We start from the raw sequence: 12,812 nt of genomic DNA, 5'->3' as shown, positions 1-12,812 counted from the left end.
ATCATTAAGACATTTCTAAGTCCCTTGAGTCCATGACATGCAAGCCCAGGATTATAATAAGCAGGGCTGAATTAATTGCACAATACATTGATGAACAAAATTAAGTACTTTTATTGTACAAGGGGAAACGAATGCTTTGCATTAAACAGCAGTCACATCAATCCAAATTATGGCTCATGCTGCATAAATGATAATGAGACTTTGTCTCACTCTGAGTGAGAACGCTGAAAGGAGCAAAGACGCCCACATACTGCTGCATCCAAGCAGTGCTCATACTTAAACTGGGACAGTGGAATTTGTCTTTCTAACAAACAGTTCTCCTTTGATAGATACCTATCCTGGCAGAAGGGCATCCCTGTTGCACTTTGCACCCAAACAGTGAGCCAGCAATATGGCTTTTCAAAGTCTCTCTTTATCTTTCCCTCCACCCTCGGTGTTACATCTTCTTTTAGGGTAAAATCCAGTCCTTGACATTACTGGGACCACTAACCATTGATCCCATCTGATGCCACTACTTCTGTGAATAGAAGCCATGCTTCTCTGCAAGACACAGAAATGGAAATGAAGTCTCATCTGATGTGTCATGTGGCAATAGGTGACTTATATTTCAATCTTTCATCTGTTAAAGTGGCACATTCAGAGATTCCGAGGGGGGACTTTCACAGCCTTTTTCTTTTTTTTTTTACTGCTGTTCTGAACTATGCAACCCAGTCAGTTTTGTTCTACAGCTTCCTCTGTTTAGCATTTTCTAGGTTGTTGCATTTGGACATTTAATACTTTGCCTTGGGAGATTTTCAAGCGTGCTGCATACTAGCAGTCAATAGCACTCAGGGTGCAGTGAAGGACAGGCTAGCAAGGACTACATTTGTGGCTTGTCTGAGAATGTCTTGAGTGTTGGTTCAACACTGCGCAATTTTCATGCATAACCTTGCACTGCTTGAACTGGAAATGAGATTGAAGGATGACTCATACATTTCCACATTCAGCTTCTGCAATGAACTTCTGATTCCTTGCTCATTCCTTAGAGGTCCCATCTTTTCGGTAAGAATAAATGATGTCAAGAAAGCAACTGACCCAGTAAAACACTGTAGTCTCACACTGCAGACAAGTAGAGGATACATTGGGCAAGCAAGGGAGGGTTTGTCAGGTGTCATCCTGACTTCTTGATTTTGTTAGTTAATTTGCCGTACTTGGGGAGAAGACTGCTATCGTCAACTGGGCAGGAAATGATAAGTTACAGCAGCACTGTGCGGGGTCAGGTTGATCACTTATCAACTTCCCTAGCTTGAAAATGGGACAAGCTTTCTTTCAGAATGAGAAATGAAGAACTCATGATTTGTACCAGGCTTTTAAGCAAAAAGTTCAGTCATCTAGCTGTAGGGAAAAATCTAGGGCCAAAGGAAGCAACCAAGTACTTGCCAGCCATTCTAGCTACATGGCTGGAGACTCCAGTGCTCAGCCCCAACGACTGACCTCAGCTTGGCTTGGTTATGGCATGACACAGCTGAGCACAGCAAACACCTTGCTTTTTACCGAGAGTCTCTTTGTCACTCCTCGCATTTTTGTCACTGGTGTGTCCACAAAAGCGCTCTCTTCCCCCACCAAAGCCGCTAAGTCCTGTACACGCATTAGCCCTCCCGGACACCGAGTGCAGCCACAGGGTAACTCAGCCCTTCCCTCAGCTGCACGATGGGTGTGAGCAGCTGGGAGAAACGTTCGGCTGCACGTTTGGAGGCAGCAGCCTGCTCCAGACACACCGTTCCCCTCGTGGGGCCCGTCCGTGTCGGCAACGGGCGCGGTGCGACGCACGGCGGCCCTGGGGCTCCCAGCCCAAGCGGCCCCGAGCTCCGGCCGCCTGCCCCGCCGCGCCCCCGCTGCCGCGGCCCTGGGCACGGGCCGGGGCAGGGACCCCGCCGCCCACCTCCCTGCCGGCGCGGGGCCGGGCGGTGCCCCGGCTCCTCCCTCCCCTGGGCGGCCCGTGGCGGCGGCGGGGCCCGGCCCGGCCCCACGTGAGGCGGCCCCGCCGCCATGGAGCTGCCCGCCGTCAGCCTGAAGGTAGGGGCCGCGGGGCCGGGCCGCTCCCGCCTTCCCCCGGCCAGGAGGGGCCACCGGCTGCCCCGCGGCCGCCCGCCTGCTCGGGCTCGGAGGCGGCAGCCGCCGGCGGCGGGGCCGGGGCTCGGCCGGCGGCCCGCGGGGGCGGCAGCCCTCCTCCCCGGCCTGGCCTGGCCTCCCGTGCCGGCGGGGCCAAGCCGTGTTCATCGCAGGGACGAACGGTGCCAAAGCTCCTGGTCCCCCGGGCGGGCGGGCGGCGGCTCCCGGCGCTCGCTTACCGCAGGGTCGTGGCTGGGGCGGCCGGAGGCTGGGCTGGGGGCCCCGGGGCTCCTCGCTCAGCCGGCCCGAGCGGGCCCGGGCAGGCACGGGGTGAGCCCCGAGCGGGCAGGGCTGGGCTTCTCGGGACGGGTGTCCCAGGAAGGCGGTCGCGCTTACCGTGGGGTTATCGCCTACACACCGAAACTGCCCCGGTCGGGGGCGGGGGGGGGCGAGCGGCATTTGAGGGACACCGGAAAATTTTCGTGAGCGTCTGGTAACCAGAGAAATGGCAAATAAGGGACTTAGCATAACACAGTTATGTTATGCTTTTCACTTTGGGAAGCAGCATATCCTTGCAGACAAGCTGGAGGACATTAAAATAACTTTTTTGCTTTTGATATTTGGTATTAAAGACTTAGCTGATACAGACAGGTGAAATTTTCCTCTTTTATTTTTCTCCTATTATATTCTCAGAACTCTGAGCTTTCTAGATAGGGGTGCCTTTTTCCAGCTTTGCTATGCTGCGTATCTTGCTTGGTGCGGCAAGTGTTAGGCGCTTTCTTTGATTAAAACTTTGCCTGGAGAATGAGAGCATCACTGATCACCTCAGTTTTCTTCTGCTGTTGATTCATAAAGCTGTGAGCAGTGGCCTTGGAGCAGGCTGCCTACAGGTTGGGTGGGAGGATACTATCATCTTGGCTACTTTTACGAATTCAGCTTTGCACAGGCAGGCTTTCATGTGGCTGTGCTAAATAAAAGCTTGGCCTTCATGTAATCATGACTTGCCCCTCTTGCTAGTTCACCAAGAAAAGCAACTTCCCTTGTCAGAGACAAGTAAGCAAATGGGTTTTTCAAGGCCTGGCATGTGGATTATATCGTATTCTGGAAACTAGCTGATACTTAGTTCTGATGAGCTTGAACTACTGTGTTATTCCCAGGCCACTAGGAAGATAAAAAGATCTTGCCATCTGCTTTGTTTTTTATCTTGGTTTGATTTTTCTTTTGTTCCCTTGTGCTAAAACAGTAGTGAAAAATGACATTTAATTAAAAAGTTTACTAACATGAAATACATGTTCTGCCACGGGAGATGGAGATAGGGGAGCTGAAAAACACAGGCTTCTTGAACAAATGAGTCACTGTGACAACACAACCAAAATACTGCCTTTCTTCTCTGGTTCCAGACAACCATTCCCAAATCTTTTACTAGATGAGAGTGAGTTTGTCCTGGGCAAACTGTTTTCAGGATTTAGAAATGCCCTGTTGTCGAGTCTGCTGGTACTGCTGTGGGGCTGAAGAGCTGGGGAATGGGTAGTTAATAATTGTACCTGCATCTTTGTACTGTTCCCGAGTTAGGGCCTGCTTCCCTGAAGCCTATTGCAAAGGTGAGAAAGATTCTTATTCAGAAGGGGACTGGAAGTAACGCACAGTACTGCTATTCATTGGCGTGATCTGTTTACAGTTTCTGTGAGATTAGAAAGATGAGCCTCGTGATAGAAGTAGCTCCAAGAAAACTGCATGACTGAGCTGTATTTGTGCCAGAACATAGCAATGTCTTAGCCTTGAGGTCTCTCTTTAAGCTACTTGCAGAGCTATAAAATTAATGTAGCAGGCTTTGCCCTAGAGCGGATGAGGAACATGCTCATGAAACAGCATTTACTGGCTCAGCTCTAATAGTAATGCTCAGCAAAGCATGTGGGAAGCATCATAGCCATATTTTTACAGCGAATGCTTGACACCTATGATTATTGTAATAACTATGCAGAGCCTCGATATACAGAGTTTGAGTTTGATCAAGCCTGGACGCAATGCCCTACAATCCACCTGCCTGAAAATGTACATTTTGTGCTTGGGCACTTTTAAATGCTAGGTCATAGAATCATAGAATAATTCAGACTAAAAGAGACCTCTGTATGTCATCTAGCCCAACCTCCTGCTCAAAGCAAAGCTGACTTCAAAGTTAGATCAAATAGCTCAACTCAAAATTCAGCTGACTTAAAAATTTGTGAGGATAGAGCCATGACAACCCCACTGGATAGCTTGTTCCACTGCCTAACCACTCTCATTATCACTCTGTTACAATAATAAGGAGCATCCTTACAGGTAGCTCACTCACAGGTGACTACTCACATCTGTATTTCAGGTAGTATATCCTCAGGTGAATATGTCACTCACAGAGTAGATGAACTTGCTCTCTCTCAAAAAAAAAAAAAAAGTAAGTAAAATAAGAAGTTAGATACTATAAGAAAATAATTGTAATTTGGAACCAGCTAATTTTTAACTTGGTCAAAATTCAACCTTGTGCTAGGTTCTGTTTTGAAGTGTGTTTAAAGGAGTGAGTTCCTATTCCAAAGCATTTCCCACCTGACTAGAGAAAGGCACTTTTTATGCTTGGCAATTAGTTCCATCACATGCTGGGATTTGCAGAGGAGCTAGGAATTCCCCTTAGGTCTCTGCAGTTTCCAATGGGATGCTTTTAATCACATGGTCATCCTTTTGCCCCGAAGGGATGGGGACAAAGGTCCCACCTTTCTTATTTTCTGCTCTCAGCACTAGCTCAAGTCCTAGGAGTATTGCACTAGTGACCAGGAAGGGAACACACCTTGTTTTTATTTCAGCGGTCCCGCATACTGTCAGCCCTAGTTTACCTGACTTTATGCCGATGGCTGAGCAGTTTTCTTAATTTAATAAATGCAATATTGATCTAGACAGCTTTAAAAAAAAAAAAAACAAGTTACCCTGCCTAATTATGTTAACTGGTGAGCCTTGAGGGGTCTTGTGGGTATGTAGCATGCAATTAAATACTACCTAATTAAGAATTTCCCTGATGTTGTCCTAGTCTCTTGAGTAAATGCTATTTGCATGTCTCCATTCTTATCCAAGAACATCTTGTATTTTACTGATTAGCAGTTTCTGCCTGGTCTCTGTGGTACAGTTTGGGAGAAGGGAAAGCAGGGGGTGGGGGTGAAGCATTTTGTAGGCTTTCATGAACAATTAAAAAAAATCATTAATAAAAATCTGTTTAAACCGTGTTTGAAGTTACAGCAAAGTCTAGGCTACTCAGTGAATGCTCAGCAGATGCACTAGGGTACTGCAGTGAAGCAAGAGCTCTGTCTTATCATGAGACATCTACATTGTGGTATCTTGGCAGAGCAGTATGAGACACTGCTCACACTCCTAGTATGAGCAGATGTGTCACTCCTGTTGATTTCCTGGCTGTGCTTCACTCATGTCACAACTTCATAGAGGAACTAGTTTTGTATTAAATTACAGCATGGATAGATGTTTCAAGTCAATGAATACAGCAGGATGTCAGTAGATCTTAATTATTTAAATTTTTTTAGTGTCTTAATGCTCCTATCTGCATACAGCTTTCCTGTGTCCACTAAGTAATTTAGCATTTTGCTAGTCACTCTTCCCACCCACCCTTTTTTTTTTTGGGGGGGGGGTGGGGAGCAGGACAGAGTATGTGGCAGGAGTGCTTCAGGGGAATTTTGGTGGTGTGTAGTCATAGCTTCCTGTGGATCCTCTGATATGTCCAGGCTTCAGCCTTTCTTTTATGAGGCTGCTAGTAGAGCCTGTCTTCCATGTTGTTCTCTTCACAAATGTTTAAAAAGTGAATGAGTGATCTCCCTTTGTTGTGATTGGCCAGAAGGCTCAAAAACAAGTGAGTGCATGGATATAGGTACAGAAAAAGACTGAAGTTGTATATTCTGTTCCTATTTGCTGTCTTAACAAACATGTAGAGTATGTCTCCATGGTTACAGAAATGTCAGGTGCTGGTGAAGAGAATCTTTGTGTCACTCATTACAGTAAGATGCTTCCTTCTTGCTTTGTGTCCCCTTGAGCACAAGGATCATAACCATTAAGAACATTTGCAAAGTACGGAATCTGTGACAGCATTATTTTATTGCTACTTAGGGCACTGCCAGCATTTGGGCCCTGGTGGCTTCACTGGGAGTGAAAAGAGCTGTGTACTATGGCAGGATTGGGTTCTCAGATTCCTAGAAGATGCCTCCACGTCTGTTAATATTGCAGTGAGGTTGAACCACTGCTCTGAACAGACTGGAAGGAGGTAAAAGGAGGATTTACTGAGGACTGGAGTGAAATTTCTGGGAGCTGCAGGCATGACTTTCCATGGACGACTTGGTGATGGGATGGCAGATTGGTCATGTATAAACTGTGCTAGCATAGTGTGAATCAGATTGCTCGGCTTTCTGTACAAACTCTTCTGGAGTTCCAAAATCAATAACCCATTTAGAAAAGACTAAGTGGGCCCTGAATCAACTGTCAACAGAGATGACAACAACAATGAATGACTACAGTGTAGCACCACAGGAAATACTCAGCAACAGAAGCAAAGAAAAATGGTTTTGTGTCTTCACTGTCCCAGTTGCTATGCCAGCTTTCTGCACTGGTTCATGGGTCCAGGGTACTCTTCCAACCGTCCCTCTGAAACAAGATGGTGCATTTCACATTGATCCTTCCAGAGTTCTCCCAACTTGCTGACCTGTCTTCCTCTCTGTTTTTTTTTTTCATAGGCCATCATTCTGGTACACTGGCTGCTCACAGTGTGGTGAGTGATTGGTGACTGGCCTGGCCTGGGTGAGAAAAGGGTATTCTTTGATACGAGGAAATGGGATGTTCTCAGGGAATCAGCACTCCCTGTTTGTGCCTGTCTGTGTGCAAGAAGACCCTAAATCTAAGAGTGAGATGTTTGTATGGGAACAGTGATGAATGCAAACAAACTGTTGCAGGCTTACTGTGAATGTGGGCTGGATATTTTTTTGTCTTGTTTGGCAGGGGATGCATGAATTACATGTTTCCAGCCTCCTATGCCTGGGGAAATTTCAGTGTCCTTGCGGTGGGGATCTGGGCCATTGTGCAGCGAGATTCCCTTGATGCCATCGTGATGGTGAGTGTGAGAGTATTTGCCTCCACCAGGCTGCTCAGGGAGAGGGTGGAGAGCAGAGACAGCTCCCTTGACTCAGTGATGATTTTCAGCTGTTCCCAATAAACAGTGAGCAAGTTGTATTCCCTGTTTGCATTGTTTTGTGTTTTTTTCTTTTTTTTTAAGAGAGCATATAAATCTATAGGCATTGTAAACCATGGTGAGAAGCTTTCGCTATCACTTATTTTCATTCTCAGAGGTGAGGCATGCTTGATTCTTACTTTTTTTTGACCTGCTGTTGTGACTTGTAATTCCAGAAGAGGACTCAGAGCATTTAATATGCTTGAGTTGGAGGGGCTTTATAAAACCCTTCTCTGAACATTAAAGAGATTGGCAAGCAAAAATAAACAATCCTGGAGTGTATCACAAGGTGTCTGACAGATGTGAAGAAAATGCATGAAATACAGGATCATTTGTCTAGGAATCTGTCTACCTGGGGCAGTGTCGGGGGTTAGCAATGTTTGATACTGGGGCAGAGGCATGATTGTGTGAACACAAATCTCTCAGGAAATTGACTATGTAACTGTTACTCCTAGTGGTTAGTCGGTACTCAGTCGATGTCCTGTTCTGTTTCCAGTTCCTGACTGGCCTGCTGCTCACGGTCCTCACAGACATCATTCACATCTCTGTCTTCTACCCTCCAAACAACCATCTCACTGATGCGAAGCGTTTCAGTATAGGCATGGCCATCTTCAGCCTCCTCCTCAAACCTGTGTCCTGCTGTTTGGTGTATCGAATGTATCGGGAGCGTGGAGGAGAGTACACCTTTAACATAGGTAGGATGCTTGCTCCCACGTCAGCGTGGGCCACCTGCTCTGGTGTTGGGGAGACCACCTTGCACTTTGGACCCTTCAGCCTAAGCTCTGCGCATCTGGGTTCTGCCTCCCTTTCCAGTGAGGGTGCTGCTTTCTCTCTTGCTTATGTCTTTTCTCCCATTTTGTGGTTCTGGTGTGTCTTAGGCCTTAAACTTATGTTCTTCCTCTCTTCCCTTGCAGACCTGGAGTCCTTGTCTGACAGCCATTTTGCCCACAATGGTATTGTGAGAGAGACTGCAGACTCTCTTAGTATAACTGAGAGGCTTTTCCTCTCTTCCTCCTCCTGCGTTTGTGTGTGCTTGTTGGAAGCCTTTGGGTATCCTTCTCTCTCTGCCAACCCTTTCTTCTCCTTCTAGGGGGAGGTGGGCAGCATCCCCACTAGCTAGATTATGCAGGAGAGGGAAAGAAGCTGGATTTCTAACTCCATGCTTTCTGTGGGCCTCCCATGTCCTAGCTACCTTGATTGCTTTGAACATCCATTTCCTTACCCGGAAAATGGGACTGATGTTTACCTCATGGGACTTTGCCTAGAGGCGCTCATTTTTGTTCTGGTTGTGGTAGGCTTGCTGGAGAGAAGGGGCCGTGGCTGGATCTTCAGGGTCTTAGTCACTTTTGCCAAGCATGCCTGGTGCTAGTTCATGCTGGAGAAGCTGCCAGGGACTGTTTGCTGTGTGTGAGTTCACGCTGGCAAACCCACCAGCCTGGCACAGTTATCTTCTTGCCTTCCTAAGAAGGCTGTGAAGGGTAATGGATGGTATAACTGCATTACAGTGTTTAAAAGCTGTCACTTGCACTGCTTGGATGCTAGCAAAGAAGATAACGCTTCCTGTGAAAAAAGGCAGATACCTGAAGAGGAGGAGAGGCTGAGAGGCCATGGAAGGAAACCATGGCTTGGGCTGCTATGTGCTGTGTGCATCTCTGCTAGTGGAATGTGCATGTCTTCTCCATCAGTGCTTGTGCAAATGCCTGACAGATCAGTCTTAACTGGGTCAGGATGTCTGTGAGTTAAATGCAGTGCCTTGCCATAGTTGTGCCAATTTTTATTAGCTGCTCACTGTGCTTGTAAGTGGAATTTGACATTTGTATCCCATGGAAAGTGTAGGTATCGTTGTGGAGTTCATCCCCTTGCTTGGAGTTTGGGAGCACTCCCTTTCAACCACACTATCCCAACACAGGCATGATACTGTCTGAGAGTGTCCTCTTAGGCACAGGTTGGAATTCAGACACTTTGTAGTTGCATATCCTCTCCTGAACTGTCTTTCTCACAAGATTTTCAGTACAAACTGTGCTGCCGTTGTGTTGAATGTGGTTGACAAATTTCCTTGCTCATTTTTCTGCCCTGGCATTATCCTTCTGAACCTAAATGTTGCATTTTTCCTAGTCTTCTCTGTCTCATTTTCTTTCCCCATAAAACGCCTTTTTGGTAGCATCTTTGCTGCTTGGACCAAGCCTCTCATATGATTTGGTGCCCACCTTTGATTCAGATTGCTTTCTAGCCATGGCAGACGCCTGGCCTGTAGATGCAGAGGTGTCCATGCACATTCCCTGCCTGTCTCTTCTTTCCCTGATCATCCCCTGGACAGTAACACAGTTTAGTACCAGTCTTGTACCACAGGCAAATTGTTCAATTGGGAGCACTGCTGGATTCAAATCAAGTGCCGTGGTGTGGCACACTTGAGGCATAGCTGCGTTGTTGGGAAGAGTGGTTCATGGATGAATCATGCTCTTGCACCTATGCTGTCAGCTAGCCATGGTTTTGTCTGTTCATTTTTCCACTACATCTCATAAATTTGATCTTGCTGAAATATGCTAAATATGCTATTACAGGAGCCTGTTATGCTGCTATGTAGTATTGTGGGTCTTGCTCTCACACAGCCATGTGGCTACTAAGAGAGCAGTTCTCAGGGAATGAAGAGGCATGTTCAAATGCATCTGTTATTTTGCCTTTGTTGGAAGGGTGAGTTTTCTTACCTCCTGCCTGTGTAGTGAGGATCACAAAACACAGGTACTGGAGAGCTGGTAGAGCAGCTAATGTGGTATGGTCGGAGCTGTTGTTTCTTTTAGAGGATTCAGTTCTTGCGCTTTTGTTTTTTCCCCAATCTTCTTTTCCGTCTCCATTCAGGTGTCACCTGTGCAGGCCAGGATCGCAGCACCTATGAGCCAATTGATCAGCAGGATGCCCCTCCACAGTGGCCTGACTCAAGCAAGACAGCTCAGCAGCCGTACTGAGGCCCCCTCTGCAACAGGGAATGGATGCTTCCCTTGCCCAGTCTAGCCTTCTGCTCTTCCCATGTCTGTTCTACGGAGCAAGACCTGCTACAGAGCAAACAGGAGAGGATCTGACTTTTCATTTCTTTTGCCTCCCTGAAGGATAGGCAGATGGGTTGCTGCAGTAAGTTCAGAAGATCTCAAGAGATGTTATGTTAAACACTGTGACTCTGTAATCCCCGCACTCTCCTCCCTCCCGCTCTGTATACGTGAGTGGATGCACCTTCTGCAGTCTTCCAAGCCTTGTGTCATGCATCCTCTCTATTGCAAGGAAACCACTCAAAATATTCCCAGACAAGCTATCTTTGAAAGGCTTATGGACTGCCCTTAAACAATGGTTTAGCCTGCTTTTATGCAGATATATTTCCAGGAAACATCTGGGAGTTCCTGTGTGCTGTTTTTGATGGTGTTATTTAACTAAGATTTATGACTGTAGCTCTCTATGCTAGCTGTAGTGGTTTGCACAAAGCTGGGGTTGGTATAAAGATGCTCTTACTGGGCCAGGGAGCTGCTTGTGCTCCCAGTATCTAGTCTTGGGTTTTATTCACTGATGTTTTTATGCAAGTTGAATGTCCTTCGGGACACTTAAAATGGCTGAGGGATGTAGGTTATAGATATCCTGTGCCTTGAAATGTCCTTTTGCCTTCAGCTGAAACGTTCTTAACTATCTTAACAGAACTTGAAATACTACATTTTTCTAAGAAAAAAATATAAAAGGAACACAGTTTTTCTGTGTTAGAAAAACTTCTACTGGTCACCTGTCTTATTTGAAAATGTAGGTATTCCTGAGGGTTTGGGACTGGCAGGCAGTCTGGGAGAGTTGTTATGGGGGAAGGTCTACATCTAAGCTTTACTCAGACAAGTAGAGCATGCTGCTTGTAAATATGTGGGTGGGAAGGTGAGCTAGTAAAACGAAGATTGAGGAAAGGAAAAGATGGGTTTATTTACACCGCAGTGGTGATCTCCATGAGGCGTGACAAACTATAAAGTCTAATCTTACGCACAGTAAATCTGCCCTGCTGTGGCTTTCAGGTAAAATTAAAAAAAAAAAAAAAGAAATTTAAACAAGATTCTTCTTCAGAAGTAAAAGAGTATGACAGCTTTGGCAGAATGGAAATACTAGTGCTAGAAAGAACTGTGTTTTTCTGAAGGAGTTTAATTTTCAAAGTTTACATCTGTTATTCTACAATTGCATTTTTCTTGACAAGACCTGCTGCTGCATTGATTCTGCAGTGACCAAGAGCCCTGTTAACTTTGCTCTAACCTCTAGAACCATGCCATTTGTATTTTTAAAACCAAGCAGTTTTCTCCCAAGTCTGATCACTTTAAACACAAACTTGATGCTTCCCCCACTGTGCTGCACAAGCACTACAGTGACCTGCTGCTGTACCTGGACTATCATCATTTATGCTTGGACCAAACACATGGTAAATGCCATACAAGTGCAACAGTCTGGTTTGCTTTCCTGAGGTGAGTGTTGTGCATTCATTTTGCAGGCTGCCATGCAATAGAGCACAGGAATAGGAATCAGTCAGCTCTCATGGTCAGATGGGGAGGAAGGAAGAATAGGTAGGCAGAAATTTCTGGAGCCTGTGGAGTTGCAGAGCAGGCCTTTGTATTCATGTTTTTTTCAGCTCTTCAGAACTGTACAGTGACACTATAGATCCCCGAATAATGCATTTAAATGCTCAGGTTTTTCCTTCTCTAGACCTGTGAAGCACAGACTGAACAGCTGTTTAAAATTTAATGCTTTTTGGGTATTTGCACAATTGTATCTAGTGAGGCCTTTCTGGTCGCTCTCCATTACGAAATGCCCACCTAGCTGACTTGCTGTGAGCTTTTCTAAGGAGAATTCAGCACCTGGGAGCTCAGGGGAGCAGAGCAAGGCCAGGGCTGGCATTTGTCCCTTAGGGGTGCCTATTTCAGGCAGTGACTCTGAGGGGTGACGGTAACAACAAGGGGCCTCTCCTGGCTTCTGAGGAGAGTGTGTATTTCAGCAGTCCTTAGGATAAACACCAACGCGCTCGTGGATCAGTACCTGGTTTAGCAGGATGCATGGGGTTCACAGAGCTGGTTGTGCTGGCTGGTTGCCTGGCTTCACCGGGGAGCTCTGCATAGCCTTCGGCTGGGTCTCCTCACCCAGACGTGCAGCAGGTGCCATGCTCTCCTCAGGTTTATTTTGCTTGTTTTTTTCCAAATCCCCGGGTCGTGAGGAGCCGGCAGCTCTCTAGGATTAACCCAGTTTGCCCCGAGCAGGTGCCTCCCTCAGCGGCATCGCCCCTCAGGCGGCCTGAGGGAGGCGGCCGGGGCCTGCCGGCAGGGCGGACAGCCCTCAGGCACTGGGGCAGCCCCGAGCCCGCCGCCCGAGCCCCGCAGCCCGCCCCGGGCTCTGGGGGTGGGCGTGGGGCCCGGCGCTGCGCGTGAGGAGAGGTGCCGCCCGGGGCGGGGGGCAGCGCGGCCGCTGCAGGTAG

The 12,812-nt window shown here is 47.1% G+C and overlaps 1 protein-coding gene across 3 annotated transcripts; it reads left to right on the top strand.

Annotated features, from left to right (window-relative positions):
• Window positions 1-1,964: 1,964 nt before the first annotated feature.
• Window positions 1,965-11,804, top strand: AGTRAP (angiotensin II receptor associated protein). Of its 3 annotated transcripts, none has more exons than XM_055704401.1 (5): window positions 1,965-2,055; window positions 6,849-6,883; window positions 7,111-7,222; window positions 7,836-8,034; window positions 10,196-11,804. In XM_055704401.1, the coding sequence occupies exons 1-5, from the start codon at window positions 2,029-2,031 to the stop codon at window positions 10,300-10,302; spliced, it is 480 nt and encodes a 159-aa protein (XP_055560376.1). In that variant the 5' UTR covers window positions 1,965-2,028; the 3' UTR covers window positions 10,303-11,804. The 3 variants fall into 3 exon arrangements, with proteins under 3 accessions (XP_055560376.1, XP_055560377.1, XP_055560378.1); XM_055704402.1 differs by having other exon boundaries at window positions 2,001-2,055; window positions 6,849-6,912; XM_055704403.1 differs by lacking the exons at window positions 1,965-2,055; window positions 6,849-6,883 and adding an exon at window positions 6,908-7,015.
• Window positions 11,805-12,812: the final 1,008 nt, after the last annotated feature.

The sequence above is a fragment of the Falco cherrug genome, chromosome 3 (assembly GCF_023634085.1).
Source record: "Falco cherrug isolate bFalChe1 chromosome 3, bFalChe1.pri, whole genome shotgun sequence".
Taxonomy (NCBI): domain Eukaryota; kingdom Metazoa; phylum Chordata; class Aves; order Falconiformes; family Falconidae; genus Falco; species Falco cherrug.
Note: the sequence above shows the minus strand (reverse complement) of the source record. Positions and strands in the feature narration are given on the sequence as shown.